The 24,105-nt window shown below is 34.0% G+C and overlaps 1 protein-coding gene across 7 annotated transcripts in view; it reads left to right on the plus strand.

Annotated features, from left to right (window-relative positions):
- The window catches only part of dpr13 (defective proboscis extension response 13), a 345,469-nt gene that overhangs the window by 27,096 nt on the left and 294,268 nt on the right, over window positions 1-24,105 (plus strand). For 3 of the 7 annotated variants that reach the window (XM_067776528.1, XM_067776523.1, XM_067776529.1), the window contains exons 2-3: window positions 4,007-4,743; window positions 15,484-15,988. In XM_067776528.1, coding sequence (XP_067632629.1) covers window positions 15,892-15,988 — 97 coding nt within the window. In that variant the 5' untranslated portion in view covers window positions 4,007-4,743; window positions 15,484-15,891. Of the gene's footprint in view, window positions 1-4,006; window positions 4,862-15,483; window positions 15,989-24,105 lie in introns of all 7 variants that reach the window. The other 4 variants (XM_067776524.1, XM_067776525.1, XM_067776527.1 and 1 more) reach the window with 4 other exon arrangements.

Below are 24,105 nucleotides of genomic sequence, written 5' to 3' on the forward strand. Positions count from 1 at the left end.
GCGACATTTCGAAAAGGCGTCCACCTATAGACCTATTGCCCACTCCCTCTTAAAATGCTCAGTAACACTTTTCGTTTTATACCCATATCGTACAAACATTCTAGAGTCACCCCTGGCCCACCCTAATGGCAATATCTCGGAAAGGCGTCCACCTATAAACCTAATGCCCACTCCCTCTTAAAATGCTCAGTAACACCTTTCATTTGATTCCCATATCGTACAAACATATTCTAGAGTCACCCCTAGTCCACCTTTATGGCGATTTCTCGAAAAGGCGTTCACCTATAGAACTAAAGCCCATTCCCTTTTAAAATACCCATTACCACCTTTCATTTGATACCCATATCGTACAAACACATTCTAGAGTCACCCCTGGTCCACCTTAATGGCGATATCTCGAAAGGGCGTCCACCGATAGACCTAAGGCCCACTCCCTCTTAAAATGCTCAGTAACACCTTTCATTTGATACCCATATCGTACAAACAAATTCTAGAGTCAGCCCTGGTCCACCTTTATGGCGATATTCCTAAATGGCGTCCATCCATAGAACTATGGCCTACTCTCTCTTAAAATACTCTTTAATACCTTCCATTTGATACACATGTCATACAACCACATTCCAAGGTTACCCTAAGTTCATTTTCCTACATGGTGATTTTCCTTATTTTGTCTCCATAGCTCTCAACTGAGTATGTAATGTTCGGTTACACCCGAACTTAGCCTTCCTTACTTGTTTTTTTGTAATAAAAAACTAATTTATTAAAAAACCATCTTTATGAAGCATATTTGAAAAAACTGTCTCTTCTTTTTGTAGAAAACTTATTCCCATACGATCCCACAAAATTTTAACTCGTTTCTATTTGTAGATTATTTAAAAATGGCTTTTGAGTATGCAAAAGGTACCCGGGTACCCATCTATGCACATGACGGCTAAACGCAGTCCGCAATATAAATAACTCCAGCAGTATTATTTCGGATATTAGGAGTATTAGCATACAAAAATGCAACAAAATTAAGTGGATGTGGTACAAAAGGGAATGAACTTGCTGACAGCACCTCTTTGAAACCCATTCAACATATTGTATATCTTATCACACGGCAAACAATAAAGATATCCTTAGGGAAGTGAAATTACATTTGAATACGCAAAGAGAAATAGCCTGGCATAATCACACTCACAGATGATCGCTGGTAAATCCTCAAGGTAGAAAATCAGTCTATCCAACCACGTTAACACGCCAACAAACAACATTATTCACCCGCCTCCGCTTAGGTAACACACGCCTCACTTACGAATATCTGCTGCGCGGGTTAAGACCATCTAGCTGTCCTTTTTGCAAGAACAAACTGTCCGCAGATCATATACTAGATAGTTGTAGCAATTTAGATAATTTTAGAAAAAAAGTTTTGTCAGCACTGCACCTACATAGCTCTCTCTTAAATATATATATTTATGAGAATACCCTGGTCGAAAGGCCTGGCAGCCAGCACTCCTTTTTGCATTAAGTATAAAAATTATGCCTAAATATATTAAGTAAATAAAAACAAATAAAACTGTCTAGCTTTTAGTATTATTATTACTTAATATTTCTAACTCTCCAGACTGGGCGGGTAAATGAGAGTTAATAGACCCATTGTTTACAAGGCATAGGCTGTCACACGTCCCAATTCTCCACTGTAATTATGTACACCCATGAATTTACTTATAAGCCATCTAGTTTATTATCTTAGATTTTATTGAATTATATTATATTGAATTATCCGCAAAAGCAATGTATTGTATATAGCTTTAAATTTCCCATTGGGCACCCCCATGGACGTGTGGCAGCCTCCGCCTCGTAAATCCACCAAACTGAATTCGCCACAATTGTAGGGTAGCGATCCGGCATGATCGCCATCTGTCAGAAAACCACCACCTTTCTGTCTTTGAAAAATCTATTATTATTGTTGTCATCTTGTGCAAAGAGATAGCTAAAAGTTTCATCTTCGTGCAAATCAAAATATTTTGCTTTCGATCAAATAATTCTGTAAATTTATTATTATCATACATAGTGTTGAAAACTCATTATATCTGAGATCTAACATATTTATTCCGTAAGAAATACAAGTTACATTAAATGAATGTATTAATACGCTTTGCCTTTAATTTACGCGTGTTGCATTGGTTATAAATCACGAGAAAATAAATTTTGTGCTGAACTTAAAGGGTGCTCGAAATATTTGAAATTATCTAAAGTTCCCCAAACCAGAGATTGAAACCGGCGTTGTGTATCAGAAAAGCAATGGCCAATTTGATTCATCATCGTATAATATTTTGGTACTGTGCACAGTGGTGTTTACCATCAACGTAAACCGACGTCCGTTGTGGAACCATGGAACAAGTTTATGACTGGTATTATTGAAGGACTAGGAAATAACATCCACAAATTCTGCTGATACAATACCAGCATTGTTGGACAACTCAACGTAAACGCCCAAGCAAAATATTGTATTGTGTATAACATTGTGGAAGATAGTGCTCCGAGTTACGGAAAGCCTTATAACAGCAGCGACAGCAAGAACAAAATTACCAACCACTGAAGCAACAAAACCATCACCAGCAGTCCACACATCCACCAGCCCTATCTCTCCAACGCGGTATCCAAAATACCCTGGTAAGTCTCAAATTAACTACCCATCTAGCGGCAATTATTGAAAACCCGCAGTAGTAGTTAAATAACTAAGCCACAAAACGAGTTGTGCTTAATAACGAAGACAGGAACCTCAGTTGTCTAAAAAATAAAATAAAAAAAAGAATAGTTTAGAAATAAAAGGGTATTGATGTAATGCGCTTAAAAAAAATCACAGCTAATATCGAACTAAAAACTTAAAAATAATTTTCGTATAAAATTAGAACAATATTGCACGAAAAATTCTAGTATTATTATAAAAACAGCGTGGACGCTTTGTGCCATATTTTTTGTATATCGAGCGCCCGATATGATATTCACAATAATAGTAGCATTTTTCGTACATTACTGTTTTAAATTTATTTTGAAAATTATCCTTAACTTTTTAGTTCGATATTATTTAAAGGCGTTTTTTTTAGTTTTTTTTTTTTTAAATATATCTATTCTATAACACTGCAATGGTAGTAGTATTTTACAATTACGTTGATAGCGCATTTCACTAACAACATTTTACAAGTATACTGATTACCAATTTCTTAGTTTACGCTTTTTTTATATTCTCATTTGCCTCTTTCATTTATATCTTCCAGGCATGGACTTTTCACGAACAGCCTTCGCGAAAACTTGGTTATTTATTTATCGTTTCTGTGCCTCAAATTTGAGTTGGTTATAAACATGTTCCTATGTATGTATATCTGAATTTTACATAAGTTCATATGCGCTCTTTAATGCAGTGTTCATCTCTGCATCCCATGCTGACTGTTGCTTTCTATGTAAATGTTCGTATAGGCCTGGGTAATATGCGCTGTATATCTCTGCATATCATATTTTCTCTTCCCTTCTATGTATGTGTGTGTATATGCCTGAGTAAAATTCACTCTTTATTGCTGTGTGCATGTATGTGTGGCTGCTTCATATTTCTTCTGTTTGCCTTGCTGTTGTAATTGCCCATCATTTATTACTGACGTGTCGACATTGTCAATATTTGCCGCAGATTTTTTTTTAATATCTATATCTCAAAAAATAAGGGTGTACTTATTGCGTTTTGGTATGGAATTAATCACGTGAAGTTTCAGGTCCTGAAAAAGTTTAATTTTTTTTTTTCTACTTTGAACTACGTTAATAAAACTCTAAATATGCAGCTTTTTTTGAGCTAGATAAAGTGTTTTAAAACACAATTTAAAAAAATAGGTGATTTCAAATCATTTATAAACACAAGGTTACACCTTAGCAATTAAATATAAAAAATATATATTTGAAAATATTTAATTAATTAAATTTTCCAAATTTACAAATATTTAAACATTAATATTTTTGTTTTATTTTTATACTTTAGACTCCATGGAAAATTATTAATGTTTTGGAATGGCATGAGTATCAATATCTATTCCAGCAAGAATATTTGTGTGCAAATATGGCACAATTAATTTGCAATCCAAAATATATGGCAAATATTTACATTGATTGCAAAAATCGCTGCATCCGAAACCAACAAAAAAAAATTACCAAAAGAGAAAAAAGTGAAATTGATCGTGGTAATTACAAAAAATAATTTTCCATAACAAAAAACTGAGTATTTGTAATGCAAAATGTTTGTGAATATAAATACAAACTAAAAGCGTAAAAAGATATTAAAAATATAAAGTATGAAAACTAAAACGCAAAAAAAGTGAAATCAAAAAGGCGAAATTCAAAAAAAGCTTACAAGGCTTTTGGAAACATGCACGGGCGATTCAAAATTTAAATATCAACAAAAGTGTTGCTGACAAAAGCAAAATAAAAAAAATAAAAATACTGCAAAAAAACCAAAAACAGAACTGAAAAGAAAATGAAAAACAAGAATTCTAAGTCGTTCAACGAGTTGTGATGAAATGCTTTGTTGTGCAAAAACTGGCAGAATAGAGCGCCAAACTGTGGCAAATGCAATAGTAATGTAGATTTCATCACCAACATTTCTACTCTGCATTAACATTTAAATGTATATATTGTGTTCGATGCATGTACATGTGATATGATAGCATATAAATAAAATAAATTTTGATAGTTTCGGTGCAACAAGTTAAACATATGTAGGTGAGCAAACACTAGTACTCTACATATATTTGTACGTAAATGTGTGTGTGTGCATATGTTAGAAACGGAAAAATCCTGCCTATGAATATCACCATAGTAACGGTTAAAAAAATCTTGGGTAATGCGTTTGCAAAGTGTACAGCAACAGACTAATGGCCGTGTCACACTCAACGTTCTCATATAATAGATGCGCTGAAAGCAATCTTATGCATGAAGTGTAAATTGTACTTATTTTTATGGAGAATGGCAGATCCAGTGACACAAGCGCCAGCTCACATACAAAAGTTGAAAATAATGAAGTTTTTCTGCATGTTAAGCATAAAGAGAAGAATTCGACATTTGCTTTGGCTATGCATGCTTTCACACTTTGCAAGCGAAATTATTTGTTCCACTCTTTGGTACTTTTATAACCTTTAACTACTGAGGTGAAATATTTGGACGTAGTTATTGTGGTGGGTGTAAATTTTACCCCTTTATAATCTATAAATAATTTTTATCATCGAAAACATTTATTTTTAATTATTTATTTTTAATTGGAATAATAAAACACATTTTTAAATGAATAAAATAATAAGTTTAAAGAAATCGAACTTCTAGTTTAACAAAACAAGGACTTTGTTTCATAGCCACTTTTCTTAAAACTCAAAAAAGCACAAATATAACTTTAAAAAAATTGTAAAAAAAAAACAAAAATCAAAAACACATAAAGACACTTTTCACAGCCAAATTTATGATATTAGAATCACAAAAAGGAAAACAAACAAAAATTATGTTTTGTTATATATAAAATTTTGTAATACGTAACCTCGGACGAGTGGTAATTTTGACACCAGCCCTGGTATGTGTCCGCTTGTACAATACCCACGACTGCCCAAACACAACTGAATAATAATAATAGGATAAAGAGAAGATACCAAGAGAATGAAATTGATAGCGCTCAATTGAAGAAATTATGAGAGAAAACAAACTACGAAGAGTAAAATTTACCACCACCTCAGTACTTAAAGGAAAATATTATTCATAATTAATAAAAGAACATGAGACAAAATATGCAAATAAGTATTTTTTTTTGTATAGTGCGAGTGTTTGATAATAGTGCTTCGCAAAATTTAGTATGAAAATAAATACGACGATGTGAGTTCCAATTGCTTATAGTCTGAAATTCCATGATATTTACAAATGCAACATCTTGCGTGATTGTGGCGATGTTACTGTTACGCACAATATTTTGTTGAAAGCACCTTTATGAAAAAGCTCATTCTGACACGTCCATAAGTTATTTGAAAACAAGAAAAGGTGTCTAAGTTCGGGTGTAACCGAACACTATATATTCAGCGTGAGCTTAAATTGCACATTTAATTTCAAATAAATTACTTTTCTACATAACACGTGGCACCGCTCGTTTAAAAAAAATGTCTCCCCATTTCCTCTTACAATAAAACTTGATGAGTGAAATATCATAGATTCAAAACAATTTTTTGCTAAGTTATATCCCGAAACTAAGCAATAGTCATAAAAGGGGCGGTGCCACACCCATTCTCAAAAATTCTATTGTTTTCCAATTTAGTGTTATAACTCAATTTAAAAAAAAAAATCCTATTGATACAAAGCTCGTTTTCGCTAAAATATAGCTTATTATTCTAGTCTACGACCCTTTTAAAAATCTTTGATGTAAAAGTGGGCGTGGTCTTTCACCGATTTCGTCAATTTTTTCTAGAAATGTGTCCTGCTATAGGGAACATTTTTATAACCAATTTTATTACGATCCGTTAATTTTTCTTCGAGTTATGGCTCCCGAAACATAGAAAATTGCTTAGTCATAAAAGGGGTGGTGCCACGCCCATTTTTAAAATTTGGTGAAGATATCTCAATATTTACCCAAGTTATCGTATTAACGGGCGAACATGGCTCAATCAAATTTTTTTTTCGATTCTGATGATTTTGATATATTGAAGTCTTTATCTATCTCGAGTCCTTTATACCTGTACAACCAACCGTTATCCAAACAAAGTTAATATACTCTTTGTGCAAAGCACGCTGAGTATAAAAAAAGGCAATACTTAGAGACCAATTGAAAAGCGAACAGGGGGGCACTTATATAGCTGAGTGTTTAAAGGCATCTGCCTTACTTGAGAAATATTTAACACAAATCAAAACAAGTAAAAAATATTGTTTCGAGCAACACCATACCTTTTATACCCAGCACGTTGTCTCATATATATAACAAGGGTAAAAGAAGTGTTACCAATATTGAATGATATGTAAGCTGATATATACTTTAAAAAACAATTTATGCCATGGAAACAATACCAGGAATACTTGCAATTTTTTTTTAATTTTCCTACTTTGCATTAGCAGATATATCTACAATGGTAATGTTTTTACATGTCACACATACATTGCCAATTTCGTGATGACTAAAATTTGAAGAAGCTTTTTTTTAAAACCACGTTTACATTTTTACTTAGATTTAACCCTTAATTAGGCGCATGGGATCAGGGCAACTTGAAATTAAAAAAATAATGGCTTACAGTCTTCAGAGCGTACACGCGCTCTTTCTAACTTCCTCACTCACCGCGGGGTATGCAAATTAGTCGCGTTCAGAACATCAGCGCGAGCGCACCCGTCACTGTCCTTTAGAGCGCTGACCCCATGGCGGAGGTAAGTTTTTACTTTTGTGATTTTTTTTTTTGTGTTTATATTAGTATATAGTTCAATATTTATCTTTGTACGTGTGTATTTTTATACTGTATGATTTCTTTATGTATTTTTGAGTTTTTTTATCCATTTTCTTTTTTTTTTTTAGTTTTTTTTTTTTACTGATTTGAAATGCCTAACGACAAACTTATATTGCAATATATAAAAAGAAGCCTAATATTTGAACTGAATTTTTCCCAAACAAAAATAGGCCAGTATATTGTTTAGTTTTCGGATTTCGTAATCAAATAACTATAGTCTCATATGTTCCTAAGCCAAACAAAGCTGTTGTTTTACTTTCAATCATGCACAATAATAACGCCATTGAAGAAACAACAGAAAGCGCTCAGAAATCAGAAATAATTACTTATTATAATAGTACCAAAGGTGGTGCGGATTGTAATGACCAACTTTGCAGCAATTATAATGTTGGAAGAAGAACAAAAAGATGGTCACTGGCTGTTTTTTTTTCATCTTATAAACATATATGTCATCAACGTATTTGTCATACACAAAGCGAATACTGAGAAGACTATGACACATATAAGATGGATTTTCTTGAAGAAAGTAGCAGCAGAACTTGTCGAAGAACTCCAAAAGCATCGCATTCAACTACGTGCTGTACCAGCGACAACAAAAAAACGGCTCCGTCAAACTCATGATGTGAACGAGGCGGTGCATCAATCGACAGCTAAGCGCGGGGGCTGTTCATAATATCCCAGAAAGGACGACAAAAAAGTGCCAACAAAATATTTTCAGTATCGTAAATTTATTTGCCAGCAACACTCAAGGGTCTGCTGCGTCGGATACAAATCAGAAGAATCCACTGATGAGACTGAATAATTTTTATTTTTAATTTGATCTCGGCTATGTCAAAAAAATTAGTTTTAAGAGAGGTTTACTGTTTTCTTTTTTTTTTTTTAATAATTTGCATGTTCCAGTCAGTTTTTGTTTCTTAAAGTGAAGTATTTAAAGAACTTTATTAATCACTATATATATTTCTTTTCCAATGTGTTTTTGGGGTCACTAAAAACCCCATCCGCCTAATTGGGTGATTTTCTTAATGCGCCTAATTAAGGGTTAAATATATGTATGTAATGCAAAGAACCATAATTCTGCAAAATTGCTAACTGATACGAAGAGCTTCTGAATCACGACTTGCAAAAGTTTAGAATTTTCTTCTCCCAAATGTGATCGGTGTTACGTGCATTTTCCACAATTTGTATACCCAACGTGTATTTGTAACCAATATCGAGATAGGGGGCTTAGAAATTACCCGCAGCAATTATGCTTGTCGAAAAAAGCGACTAAAATACACAAAATGATTCAAGAGGTTGTGAAGATCGATGTATAGTTTCTCCACACCAATTGTCAACAGCATTTACCCGTGGTAAATTTTGTTTCCATAGCATGTGATGCTCTGGCGACCTCAAGTTACCCATGGAATAAGGGGCTCCGGGACCGAATGGCCTATAGGGTTCAATGTGGTAATATTAAATCGTTTCAGATATGGTTGGGATTGTACCTTAACGGTGCATGTTATCGTAACGTACCGAGACTATATTTGGAAAAATATCATCAGCATCGACAAAAATCCTCAAAACCTTCGGGGAATATCTTAATCGCTACAGCAAGGATAACAATAACTTGTATTAGGTAACAGTAGTACGGTAGGGCACAAAAGAATCGAGTTAGAACAGACTTCCATTTTTAAAAATTATCCGCATCGAAGAAAATCCTCATTCGTCCGTCCGTAATTCAAATTAACGTCGTGATCATTTTTAATTTTTCCCACAAATTGGCGTAACGGGACCTACTTGTTTCATGCCGACTCCGAACGGCATCTGCAAGGCAGATGAGTTTTCACTGAGGGCTCTACATTGCAGAAATACACTCGGAGTGCTTGTTTAACACTGCAGAGGTGCGAGCGCGATTAAAAAAATTGTTTTAAAATTGAAAAACCTTGTTTCCAAAATTTTGATGTTGCTTTGCCCGCATCGTGAATCGAGGATCTACAGTGTGGTAGACGGAGCACGCTATCATAACACCACAGCGGCCGGGAACCAGATAACCTAAGTAAAAAGTGAGATATCCTAACGATTTTTGGGATACTGGTTTATGTGGGCTCAAACTAGATCCGATTGGAAATGGGCGAAGTCACACCATAACCACGCCCACCTCTTCGATATCGAAAAATTGATAAAATGCCATAATTTATTACCAAACTCCAAAAAAATGGCGAAACTTGATATGTTAATTCATTTAATAATAATAATTTGGAAAAATTTTCGAAAATGGTCGTGGCTCCGCCTAGATTTAGAAGTAGAAAATTTGAAAGCCTTTCAAGCGATACATTCGAAGTCGATGAAGATATCATGTTAAAAATTGGCACGAGAGTTGTCCACACTCTTTTACATACACTCTAGTTATTAAAATTTACTACTTGATAAGTGGGCTACCCTTATGTCAAAAGATCTGATCTAGTTAAAATTTCGGACACTGGGCGCCTTTATTAAAATAAATAAATAAAATAACAAGTAAGGAAGGTTAAGTTCGGGTGTAACCGAACATTACATACTCAGTTGAGAGCTATGGAGACAAAGTAAGGGAAAACCACCATGTAGGAAAATGAACCGAGGAAAACCCTGGAATGTGTTTGTATAATATGTGCATCAAATGAAAGGCATTAAAGAGTATTTTATGAGGGAGTGGGCCATAGTTCTATATGTGGACGCTATTTAGGGATACAGCCATAAAGGTGGATTAGGGTTGACTCTAGAATTTGTTTGTACGATAAGGGTATCAAATGAAAGGTGTTAATGAGTATTTTAAAAGGGAGTAATCCTTAGTTCCAAAGGTGGACGCCGTTTCGAGATATCTCCATAAAGGTGGACAAGGGGTGACCCTAGAATTTGTTTGTACAATATGGGTATCAAAAAAAAAGTGCTAATGAGTATTTTAAAAGGGAGTGATCCTTAGTTCCATAGGTGGACGCCGTTTTGAGATATCGCCATAAAGGTGGACCAGGAGTGACCCCAGAATTTGTTTGTACGATATGGGTATCACATTAAAGGTATTAATGAGGGTTTTAAAAGGGAGTGGTGCTAGTTGTATAGGTGGTCGCCTTTTCGAGATATCGCCATAAAGTTGGACCAGGGTGACTATAGAATAGGCTTGTACAATATGGGTATCAAACTAAAGGTGTTAATGAGTATCTTTAAAAGGGAGTGGGCCTTCGTTCCATAGGTGGACGCCGTTTCGAGATATCGCCATAAAGGTGGACCAGGGGTGACTCTAGAATGCGTTTGTACGATATGGGTATCAAATGAAAGGTGTTAATGAGTATTTTAAAAGGGAGTAATCCTTAGTTCCATAGGTGGACGCCGTTTCAAGATATCGCCACAAAGGTGGACCAGGGGTGACCCTAGAATTTGTTTGTTCAATATGGGCATCAAACGAATGGTGTTAATGAGTATTTTAAAAGGGAGTAATCCTTAGTTCCATAGGTGGACGTCGTTTCGAGATATCGCCATAAAGGTGGACCAGGGGTGACCCTAGAATTTGTTTGTACAATATGGGTATCAAAAGAAAGGTGTTAATGAGTATTTTAAAAGGGAGTAATCCTTAGTTCCATAGGTGGACGCCTTTTCGAGATATCGCCATAAAGGTGGACCAGGGGTGACTCTAGAATTCGGTTGTACGATATGGGTATAAAATGAAAGGTGTTAATGAGTATTTTAAAAGGGAGTAATCCTTAGTTCCATAGGTGGACGCCGTTTCGAGATAGCGCCATAAAGGTGGACCAGAGGTGACCCTAGAATTTGTTTGTACAATATGGGTATCAAAAGAAAGGTGTTAATGAGTATTTTAAAAGGGAGTAATCCTTAGTTCCATAGGTGGACGCCGTTTCGAGATATCGCCATAAAGGTGGAGCAGGGGTGACCCTAGAATTTGTTTGCACGATATGGGTATCAAATGAAAGGGGTTAATGACCATTTTTAAAGGGAGTGGGGCTTAGTTCTATAGGTGGACTTTCGAGATATCGCCATAAAGGTGGTCCAGGGGTGACTCTAGGATGAGTTTGTACGATATGGGTATCAAATTAAAGGTATTAATGATAGTTTTAAAAGGGAGTGTTGTGAAGACGTTTTCCAGATATCGACCAAAATGTGGACCAGGGTGACCCAGAATATCATCTGTTGGATAACGCTAATTTATTTATATATGTAATACCTGCCAAGATTTTAAGGGTTTTTTATTTCGCCCTGCAGAACTTTTTCATTTTCTTTTTCTTAATATGGTAGGTGTCACAACCATTTTATACAGTTTTTTCTAAAGTTATATTTCGCGTCAATAAAACAATCCAATTACCTTACCATGTTTCATCCCTTTTTTCGTATATGGTATTGAATTATGGTATTTTTTCATTTTTCGTAATTTTCGATATCGAAAAAGTGGGCGTGGTCATAGTCGGATTTCGTTCATTTTTCATACCAAGATAAAGTTAGTTCAAGTAAGCACGTGAACTAAGTTCATTAAAGATATGTCGATTTTTGCTCAAGTTATCGTTTAAACGGCCATGCGGAAGGACAGACGGACGACTGTGTATAAAAACTGGGCGTGGCATTAACCGATTTCGCCCATTTTCACAGAAAATAGTTAGTGTCATAAAATCTATGCCCCTACCAAGTTTCAAAAGGATTGGTTAATTTTTGTTCGACCTATGGCGTTAAAAGTATCCTAGACAAATTAAATGAAAAAGGGCGGAGCCACGCCCATTTTGAAATTTTCTTTTATTTTTGTATTTTGTTGCACTATATTATTATTGGAAATGAATGTTGACATAATTTACTTATATACTGTTAAGATATTAAATTTTTTGTTAAAATTTTACTTTAAAAAAATTTTTTTTTTTAAAGTGGGCGTGGTCCTTCTCCGATTTTGCTAATTTTTATTAAGCGTACATATAGTAATAGGAGTAACGTTACTGCCAAATTTCATCATGATATCTTCAACGACTGCCAAATTACAGCTTGCAAAAATTTTAAATTACCTTCTTTTAAAAGTGGGCGGTGCCACACCCATTGTCCAAAATTTTACTAATTTTCTATTTCGCGTCATAAGTTCAACTCATCTACCAAGTTTCGTCGCTTTAGCTGTCTTTTGTAATGAATTATCGCACTTTTTCGGTTTTTCGAAATTTTCGATATCGAAAAAGTGGGCGTGGTTATAGTCCGATATCGTTCATTTTAAATAGCGATCTGAGATGAGTACTCAGGAACCTACATACCAAATGTCATCAAGATACCTGAACATTTACTCAAGTTATCGTGTTAACGGGCGGACGGACGGACGGACGGACGGACGGACATGGCTCAATCAAATTTTTTTTCGATCCTGATTATTTTGATATATGGACGTCTATATCTATCTCGATTCCTTTATATATGTACAGCCAACCGTTATCCAATCAAACTTAATATACTCTGTGAGCTCTGCTCAACTGAGTATAAAAATGGAAAAAAAACCTCCTTATCAGATCGGTTGTATGGGATATATATTATATATAGCTCTGATCGAAATGATTTTTACAGGAAATCTTCTATGATATATCAGAATATATATCACCAAGTTTCACGTTTTTATATTGGAAATTAAGGGAGAAATTGCCAAAAATCTTTCTATCTGAACGGTCGGTTGTATGGGATATATACTATATATAGCTCCGATCAAAGAGATTTTTTCAGAAAATCGTCTGTGATGTATTGAGATATACGTAACCGAGTTTCACGTTTATACTTTCTAAATTAAGGGAGAAATAGCCAAAAATCTTTCTACCTGAACGATCGGTTTTATGGGATATAACTATATATAGCTCCGAACAAAGTGATTTTTTCTGGATATCTTCTATGATATATTAGAATATATGTCACCAAGTTTCACATTTATACTTTCTAAATTGCGGCAGGAATGATCAAAATCGTCTTATCTGAACGATCGGTTGTATGGAAATATATTATAGTGGTCCGATCCTACCGGATCCGGCAAATGTCTAATATAATACAAAAATACATCCTTGTGCCAAATTTCATTGAGATATCTCAAAATTTTAGGGACTAGTTTGTGTTCAAGCAGACAGACGGACGGACGGAGAGACGGACATGGCTATATCATCTCAGTTCGTCACCCTGATCAATTCGATATACTTAATGGTGAGTCTATCTTCTATATTTCTCAACGTTACAAACATCGGACCAAAGTTAATATACCATTTCATGTTCATGAAAGGTATAAAAACATAGGTATAAAAACATATTGTTAATGATTCTGGTACGCATACAAAACTTTCTATACCAAAGTCGAACAAAAAGCGACATATTTGACGTATATGACAGTAAATGATAAATTTAATAAGGAAAGAAGGAAATTAAATATTTATATATGTAAAAGTGGTGTAAATCGGCATTCATATCATTTAATGTTAATGACATTCCTCCTTATACGTGTTTTTATATAAAAGTAGATGTGGTATATTGGATATATAATGCTAGATTTCACCCAAGCTAAGTCATTTTTACTAGTTCTTACTCGTTTGTTTGTTTTCTGTGGCAATATATATTAACAATGAGTTGCTAGGAAACAGGTGATGCTGCATGTGAAACCAAAAAGCACGAAAGCAATACTGTTTTTTATATACTATGGATAAAATTTTTCTGAGCTTTTGCCTCCCGTATCTCTGTATACATTTTATTATGGTTTTTGACAAAAATTGCAAAACATTGATGAATTGGTCAAACTCGGTGAATTCAAAAGCAAAAAGGTTCTCTGAAAGCTCGATTTTAAAGAGGAGGATTGATATTTTCTCGAGAAATAATTATCCTAAACAAAAAATGTTGACGTGGTATGACCAATGCATCAAGCTATGTAGTGGTTTTTATACTTTTAGACCTGAGTATCTCAAAAACTTGCAGAGGTAGAACTGTAGAATGTAGTACCGGCTCTGGTTACAAAATTTATTTGATTTTTTCCCACTATGGTATAGCAGAAAAAGCCAATCCCAATTGTCGATTTTTGTTTTTATATCGGCCTATTGATTTGTAAGATCGCGAGTTGGAATCGAGCTCAAGGGCTTACAATAATTATTTTACCATTATTATTGTTTTGATATATTTTTTCTTAATTGAAAAAATTTTTAATTAGAAAAGAAGAAAGAAAAAATTTAGACAACTGCCAAAGCTCGTTGTGTATATCCATTTCGGGAACTGATAAATTCCTACATCGACAACGGTTAGGCGCCGCTGCTGTAAACATCACAGCGGTTGTTTATCTGCTTTCTTTATTTTTACTTGTGTTCCTATTTCTACTTTTTTCCCAGAACACGGGGAAAAAGTGTTAATAAAATATGACACTATGGCATCATTGCCATAAACAAGTCCAATTTTCACAACTATTCTGTAACAGATGGCGCAGTGCTGTGAATATAAATTGGCAAGAACCGAATAGAAGTAGAAATAATGAAGCAAATAAACAACCGCTGTGTCAGCTGAATGCTTATAGCAGCGGCGCCTAAACGTTGCCGATGAAGGAAATTCGCAGTTCCCGAAAGGGATATACACAACGAGCTTTTTCTTTCTTCTATTCTAATTAAAAATTTGTTCAATTAAGAAAAAATATATCAAAACAATAATAATGGTAAAATAATTATTGTAAGCTCTTGAGCTCGATTCAAACTCGCGAGATTAAATTGTAATATTTTCGGGATTTTTAGGACATAAAAAAATAGAGGGATACCGGTATCGTAATCCCCAATATATATGTATATATTTGTAAGTATATAAATAATTGTTTTTAAGTTTAATAAAAATTTCATCTACTAAAATGTGTCGACTACCTATCTACTGCTAAAATTCAACTGACGTTGCCAACATTTATAACTGCAAATGAATTACGTTAATTGGATTAACAAAAAAAAAAAATAAATAAATAAATATTTCAAACCAAATCTTTATATTTAATATTAAATTTGTTGACTTAACATTGTAGTGAATTTGTGTCAATATCATTAAATAAAATATCCTCCCTCAAAGTAAAAATATGAACCCTGCATAAATGACCATGACTCACTTTATTAACTAACAGCCACTCCAAAAAACCCCAGAAAAAAACAACAAAAAGCGCTCATCAAGTTCGCGTGTTAAGCTAAACAGCTAAAAAGTAAGCTAGACAAACAAAATTTGTAAAACGGTAAAAGTTTTACGATGGTCAACAACTGAAGATTGTAACGTAACTAAGTGCCACAAAGTGAAAGATGAATAAAAGTTCTGATAAAATAAAGTAAATAAATAAAAAAAAAACCTTGGACAGCGCCTTAAACCTATACTCTCAATGATTTGCGTTCAAGTTACTTAAGCTTGAAATTGAAAAAAAAAAAATTGTACTATTCTAGTAAACATGTTTAATAATTATAACAAAGGTGGCCAGCAGGTCGGCAGTAATTTGTTACGCACCACAATGCTGATTGTCTTTGGCTTGGCAAACTTAAATAATGGTAAGTAATATAAAACTTTTAAAGACTTTTTCTAACCTTAAAAATCTCAAAAAACTAAATACCATGACCCTACTATCTGTACGCAAAATCTGGGGCCGTATGGTGTTATATGATTTTATATTGCATATCATTTAAACTTGAACTAAATGTCCAATTTTTAACCTTTCAATAAGAATAATAATGTGTTATGGATCTACTTTTTATGCCCAGTTACTATTTCACACTTTTTTGTCAATAATCCACTAAATACACTGGATCACAAATTCCAACTTTTTTCTACACCAGAGACGCCATTATGAAATTCCTTTGTAAAATCATCCCCTGATTCCGAAAATCAAAATAAAATAAAAAAAAAAAAACATTGTTATTTTTAATTCTATGGTACGAATGCCGTTTTTCAAAAACAAAAAAATAAAAAAAATTGGGTCAACTTAATCATATATATCTCAAGAACGAACTGAGAAATTGCAAAACGGTTTGAAGCATTTAAAAGGTAATAAAATTTGCTATAAACTGCGCATACAATACTTTTTGCTATACCCTACAGATTCAAAGATAACGAACAATCATTACGGATTTTTTTAATTTTTTTGTAGAAATATAAAAAAAATTTGTAATTTGCGAGGAAGGATCTCGAAAACGTTTTATTTTTTTGCAGTTTTGTTTTTCTCCTCTAAGCTCTGTTTTATTAAAACAAAAATAAGCTTTCATTCAACAAAATCGATGGGCTAATACAAAAGTTATAAGCATTCAAGTAAATATATATATTTAATACTTAATTACCCTACTGGTACATATGTGTTTGTTTGTTGTATGTACCAGTAGGGTTTGTTGTATGTACCAGTAATGTTTGTTGTATGTACCAGTAGGGTACTTAAGTATTAAATGGGAATATTTACATGAATGCTTATAACTTTTGTATTAGTCAATCGATTTTGTTGAATGAAAGCTTATTTTGTTTTTAATAAAACAGAGCTTAGAGGGAAAAAACAAATCTGCAAAAAAATAAAACGTTTTCGAGATCCTTCCTCGCAAATTACAAATTTTTTTATATTTTTACAAAAAAAAATTTAAAAAATCCGTAATGATTGTTCGTTATCTTTGAATCTGTAGGGTATAGCAAAAAGTATTTTAAATGCTTCATACCATTTTGGAATTTCTCAGTTCGTTCTTGAGATATATATGATTAAGTGGACCCAATTTTTTATTTTTTTTTTGAAAAACGGTAATTCGTAAATATTTCAAAAACGTTACCATAGAATTAAAAATAACCTTGATTTTCGGAATCAGGGGGTAATTTTACATAGGAGTTTCATAATGGCGTCTCTGGTGCATTTTTGCTATAAACATCACTGGTTTTATAGAAATTGTCATTTAAAGGATTTGCCTCGACTAGGTGTCATACAAGAAGATTCGGGTCATTCTTTTTCCAATAAGATTATAGAAATTTTAAAATTTTATGTAAACAAAGAACTCTAGCATGATAGTTCAAAGTTATGTCGTTACGAATTAATATTTAGAGCTGTGGTAGGGGCGCCTTAGCTCAATTGCTTCACACATATTCTTAAGCTGCAAGTATGCACTGACGTTTGTCGTACGTACGAACGTTTGTCATAAGAATCAGGTTTTACCGAACCCTCAAGCCCGTAGGAATCAATGTGTGCATCTGTGTACATGTACATAACATATTTTTGTGTGTGTATTGTTTACAACAAAGCAGTATTGCCATTGACCAGTTTGCATGCATGCTTATGCAAACATCAACTTTTGGAATTACAATTTTTCGTGGTGCAAATGGCAGAAACAAATACTGAATAAGAATTTATAGTTCATTTATATGCATCCTCCAATTTTATATAATAATTTTAGGATATTTCAACAAAATTTTAAACAATCATTAGGCCTTTTTGTATAATAATTGCAATTGGTCCAAACATAGCACACAAAATATTTAACAGGCAGCTCTGTCTTGTGAGAGAGGGATCAGCTGACACGTTCTTACGGAAAAAATCAAATTTGTTTTAATTTTTACGTTCCGAGCTACATACGTACGTGCGTTGAATGTCGGTGAGTTTTCGTTTACTTTGCACACACATAAGATAAGTCGTGTCAGCTGACACGTTTTTAAACGGCTTTATATAGCTTGACTTGCACGGCTGCATGCACGGCCGTTGTGAACGAATTTTGTAATTGAAATTTAAGTAACTTCCCGATAAGCTACAAGCTTGAAACTTGGAATATAGTTCAGAACCCGATGACAGTGCAATAATTAGAAAAAAATCGCCGCTAGGTGGCGCAAGGATTGAGATATTCACAAAAATCGTATTTGTGGTCCGATTTGGCTCATATTTGAAACAATTAATACATACCAGAACAGAAAGCGACCTATTGAAAAAAATCGCCGCTAGGTGGCGCAAGGCCTTTTTGTATAATAATTGCAATTGGTCCAAACATAGCACACAAAATATTTAACAGGCAGCTCTGTCTTGTGAGAGAGGGATCAGCTGACACGTTCTTACGGAAAAAATCAAATTTGTTTTAATTTTTACGTTCCGAGCTACATACGTACGTGCGTTGAATGTCGGTGAGTTTTCGTTTACTTTGCACACACATAAGATAAGTCGTGTCAGCTGACACGTTTTTAAACGGCTTTATATAGCTTGACTTGCACGGCTGCATGCACGGCCGTTGTGAACGAATTTTGTAATTGAAATTTAAGTAACTTCCCGATAAGCTACAAGCTTGAAACTTGGAATATAGTTCAGAACCCGATGACAGTGCAATAATTAGAAAAAAATCGCCGCTAGGTGGCGCAAGGATTGAGATATTCAAAAAATCGTATTTGTGGTCCGATTTGGCTCATATTTGAAACAATTAATACATACCAGAATAGAAAGCGACCTATTGAAAAAAATCGCCGCTAGGTGGCGCAAGGATGGAGATATTCACAAAAATCGTATTTGTGGTCCGATTTGGCTCATATTTGGAACACATAATACATACAAGTATAGAAAGCGACCTATGAAAAAAATTGCCGCTAGGTGTCGCAAGGATCGAGATATTCACAAAAATCTTATTTTTGGGCCGATTTGGCTCATATTTGGAACACATAATACATACAAGAACAGAAAGCGACCTATGGAAATATGTGGATATGTGGCGCAAAAACCGAGATATTCAAAAAAATCTTACTTGTGGTCCGAATTTGTCCATATTTGAATCACATAATACATACCAGAATAGAAAGCGACCTATTGAAAAAAATCGCCGCTAGGTGGCGCAAAGATCGAGATATTCAAAAAAATCTTACTTGTGGTCAGATTTTGTCCATATTTGGAACACATAATACATACATGAATAGAATCAATGATGTCCGATTTGGCTCATATTTGGAACAAATATTACATACAGTCCGGTAGAAGTGACATCAAAATATTTTGAAGTTGGAGGGGGCACAAGCATACGTGGCGCAGAGTCGAGTAAAGTCTTTGGAAGGATTATGTATTGAGGACTTAGATTCTAACAAATTGTCAGGAAAGAGTTCTTGTAGTAATGAGTAAATAAAACTTAAAAATAAAATAATTAAAAAAAGTGTAAGTTAAACGGTTTTATTGAGAACAATACTTACATTAACTAATAATAATATTAAAAGCTAGAATATAATTAGGTAGGCCCTAGGTATTAATCATCACACTCCTCATCAACCTATGGCTTTGATCAGACAATTAAATAAAAGCGGGTGACGCGTCAAATTTCTATTGATAGTCATATATAAGACCAACTGAACCTTAATCAGGTTATGCTACGCCTCACATTTTTTGAAATTTCATGCGCCCAACGCTTTTATTTAATTGTCTGATCAAAGCCATAGGTTGATGAGGAGTGTGATGATTAATACCTTGGGCCTACCTAATTATATTCTACCTTTTAATATTATTATAATTTCATGTAATTATTGTTTTAAGAAAAAAAGTTTAACTTAAAATTTTTTTAATTATTATACTCAGCTGAGCAGAGCTCGCAGAGTATATTAACTTTGTTCGCATAACGGTAATCCGTAACGGCATAAACTAATCGAGATAGATATAGACTTCTATATATCAAAATGATCTGGGTGAAAAAAGAAATTCATTTAGCCATGTCCGTCCGACCGTCCGTCCGTATGTCCGTCTTTCTGTAAACACGATAACTTGAGTAAATTTTGAGGTATCGTGATGAAATTTGATATGTGGATTCCTGGGCGCTCATCTCAGATCGCTGTTTAAAATGAACGAAATCGGACTACAACCACGCCCACCAAAGACGGATAAAGCGATGAAACTTGGTACGTGAGTTGAAAAATTTTGGCACCGCCCACTTCTAAAAGAAGGTAATTTAAAAGTTTTGCAAGCTGTAATTTGGCAGTCGTTGAAGATATCATGATGAAATTTGGTAGACATTTTACTTCTATTACTATATGTGTGCTAAATAAAAATCAGCAAAATCGCTCTGACGAGCATGATCACTTAAAAAAAAAAAAATTTGTAAAGTCAAATTTTAACAAAAAATTTATTATCTTTGCAGTATAAAAGTTAATTATGTCAATATTCAACTCCAGTAATGATATGGTGCAACAAAATACAAAAATAAAAGAAAATTTCAAAATGGGCGTGGCTCTGCCCTTTTTCATTTAATTCGTCTAGAATACCTAGAACAAAAACTTACCAATCCTTGTGAAATTTGGTAGGGACATAGATTCTATGACGATAACTGTTTTCTGTAAAAATGGGTGAAATCGGTTGAAGCCACGCCCAGTTTTTATACACAGTCGACCGTCTGTCCTTCCGCTCGGCTGCTAACACGATAACTTGCGCAAAAAACGATATATCTTAAATAAACTTAGTTCACGTACTTATCTGTAGTCACTTTATCTGTACCAAATATGAAAAAAGAGATGAAACGTGGTAATTGGATTGGTTTATTGACGCAATATATAACTTTAGAAAAAACTTTGTAAAATGGGTGTGACACCTACCATATTAAGTAGAAGAAAATGAAAAAGTTTTGAAGGGCGAAATCAAAAGCCCTTGGAATCTTGGCAGGAATATTGTTCGTGCTATTACATATATAAATAAATTCGCGGTACCCGACAGAAGATGTTCTGGGTCACCCTGGTCCACAATTTGTTCGATATCTCGAAAACGCCTTCATATATACAACTAAGTGCTACTCCCTTTTAAAACCCTCATTAATACTTTTAATTTGATACCCATATCGTGCAAACACACCTGGTCCAGCCTTATTGCTATATCTCGAAACGGCGTCCTTTAGAACTAAGGCCCACTACGTTTTAAATAATCATTAACACCTTTCATTTGATACACATGTCATACAAACACATTTCAGGGTTACCCTAGGTTCATTTTGCTTAATGGTGATTTTTCCTTATTTTGTCTCCAAAGCTCTCAGCTGAGAATGTAATGTTCGGTTACACCCGAACTTAGCTTTTCTTACTTATTTCTTTTTTTTTTATACTTTTTTATATTTATTTAGTTGTGTGTGATTGGTGTGCTTGTTTTTTTTTCATTTTTCCGACGTCTGATTTACATCCTCATTCTGATGAGCGAAAGAGACGCTTAACGAACGACACATGCATTGGTGATATCGTCTGTTAATAGTACTCTGAACTTGATGGTACTCGAAACGTAACTAACGTTGTCGTTTAATGTCTTGTTCTATGTTATTCGAAATTGAGTAGTTGCGTTCAAAAATTGATCTTTTTCCAAAATCATGTTTTTATATTTTAGTGTTCAGACATTTGGGGTGATACAGCATTTTTATAGTTATAGTATTTGAAACATTTTCATAATATATAGTATATTTCATATATAATCTTTCCAATATATATATTGAAAAAATCCAATTTTTCCAATTTTCGCCTAAATCTCTGCTTTGGTGTTGCGGTAGCGTTATCCGCATTTTAAATGTCCTCTCTGCTCAAGTCCCGGCCGAACCCGTATCCTAATTTTTTTTTAATACTATAAATTAACTTTTATTTTTACAATACACTTCTGGGGAATGAAATTCACACAAGTTTGGTTTTTATGTATAACAACACCACAAAGTGCGGTTGTCACCAAATATTTTTTATGTGTATCATTTCGAATGATTTGAAATCTGTTGTAAACATATTTATTTTATCATAAATCTATTACCAAATAATGATTACAAATAAAAGCAATGACTTCGTGCATGTCAAAGTTGTGAGAAAGTTTAGCCGCAGACACACAAACATACTCGTAGATGTAGTCAGGGTAATATGTTACCTCTTGACCTATAAGCAGAAAAAGTTTCATATTTCAGGGCCAAGTATATAACAACTTCAGAACTAAGACGTACCAGTGATGAAAGCATCTGTTGTTTAAAAAAAAAAAAAAAAATTACCGAATTGCTTTCAATTAAATTAAAAACAAAGTTCCAAAATAGGTAAAGAGGAAAGCAAAAAATTTATACATTAACATCGGCGCCAAGTTTATCGATTTGGTTACCTTGAAAAGTTGCTTCTTTCAGAATAATAAATTTATGTACACAAAAAAGCATAAAGAAGAATGCAAAAAGCGAATATTGATAAAAGCATTCTTCAAAATTGGTGAAAATAATAAGAAACTAAACTTTTTGATTTCCAGTTTTCCGCTATTGTGTCCGCTGTGTCAATATTCTGAGAAACTAATCAAATCAACTCAAAGATTGAATGATATGGCCCTTAAAGCGCTTCTTGAGAAGCGAGTTTTTTTTCCAGCAAATAATGTTGACAGAAAACTTCATTAAATTAAAATTAAAATATGAAGGTAGCGCAAATTGAAACGTCGTCAAAGTTCTTAATAGAAGATAAGGTGATGATTCATTTTTTGTGCAAAAGATACAAAAAAACTGCTCACAACAAAAGAAAAGCCAAACAAAACTTAGTTAGCACGAATTAAACGTTTGGTTAAAAATATCTACTTGTGCGCCTTCACGTCGATACACAAAATACGTGGGTTTACAAAGAAAGGACGATACGACTTTGGCGGCTCTCACTAAACATATAATGGAAAGGAGTTTTCCAGAACCGAAATTGGAAATAGAACTTACTAGAGTACCCAGCAGATATTTTACTGCCCGAGATACAGAAAACTTGTTGCGACGTTCTTGTGCCCGATAATATTAGAGGAATTTTTTAGGCTCTGAAACAAAAAAAAAAAATATTATCTTCTTGCCCCTGCTTCCTTGCTTCATGTTTGATCCTTTCTTCCCTTCGTAACTTCTTCATTTCAATTTATGTATTTTTCTCTCCTCTATTCCCATTTTCTTTCCTTAACATCCGTCTATTTTCTTCACTCCGTCCCCTTTTTGCTCTTCCCTTTCATACTTTCCCCACAGTTTTTCACGCTTGTAGATCCCCAATAGATCCCTATACTCGTCCCTGTATCCTTCGGTTTCGGCGGTCTTTTCCAGCTTAAAAAATTCTTTTAAGAAACCTACTACTACCTACTATTCCAAAAGCAAAATATAATTTTTCAGTTATAGAAAAATTAAAAAAACAATAATCATTACCAACAAGTGAGGAAGATTAAGTTCGGGTGTAACCGAACATTACATACTCAGTTGAGAGCTATGGTGACAGCATAAGGGAAAATAACCATGTAGGAAAATGAACCGAGGGTAACCCTGGAATATGTTTGTATGATATGTGTATCAAATGAAAGATATTAAAGTATATTTTATGAGGGAGTGGACCATAGTTCTATAGGTGGACGCCATTTAGGGAGGTTGACTGTAGAATTTGTTTGTACGATATGGGTATCAAAAGAAAGGTGTTAATGAGTATTTTAAAAGGGAGTGATCCTTAGTTCCATAGGTGGACGTCATTTCGAGATATCACCATTAAGAAGGAGGACCAGGGGTGACTCTACAATGCGTTTGTGCAATATGGGTATCAAACGAAAGGTGATAATGAGTATTTTAAAAGGGCGTGGGTCTTAGTTCTATAGGTGGACGCCTTTTCGAGATATCGCTTTAAAGGTGGACCAGGAGTGACTCTAGAATGTGTTTGTACGATATGGGTATCAAATTAAAGGCTATAGTGAGGGTTTTAAAAG

The sequence above is a fragment of the Eurosta solidaginis genome, chromosome 3 (genome assembly GCF_040869045.1).
Source record: "Eurosta solidaginis isolate ZX-2024a chromosome 3, ASM4086904v1, whole genome shotgun sequence".
NCBI classification, from domain to species: domain Eukaryota; kingdom Metazoa; phylum Arthropoda; class Insecta; order Diptera; family Tephritidae; genus Eurosta; species Eurosta solidaginis.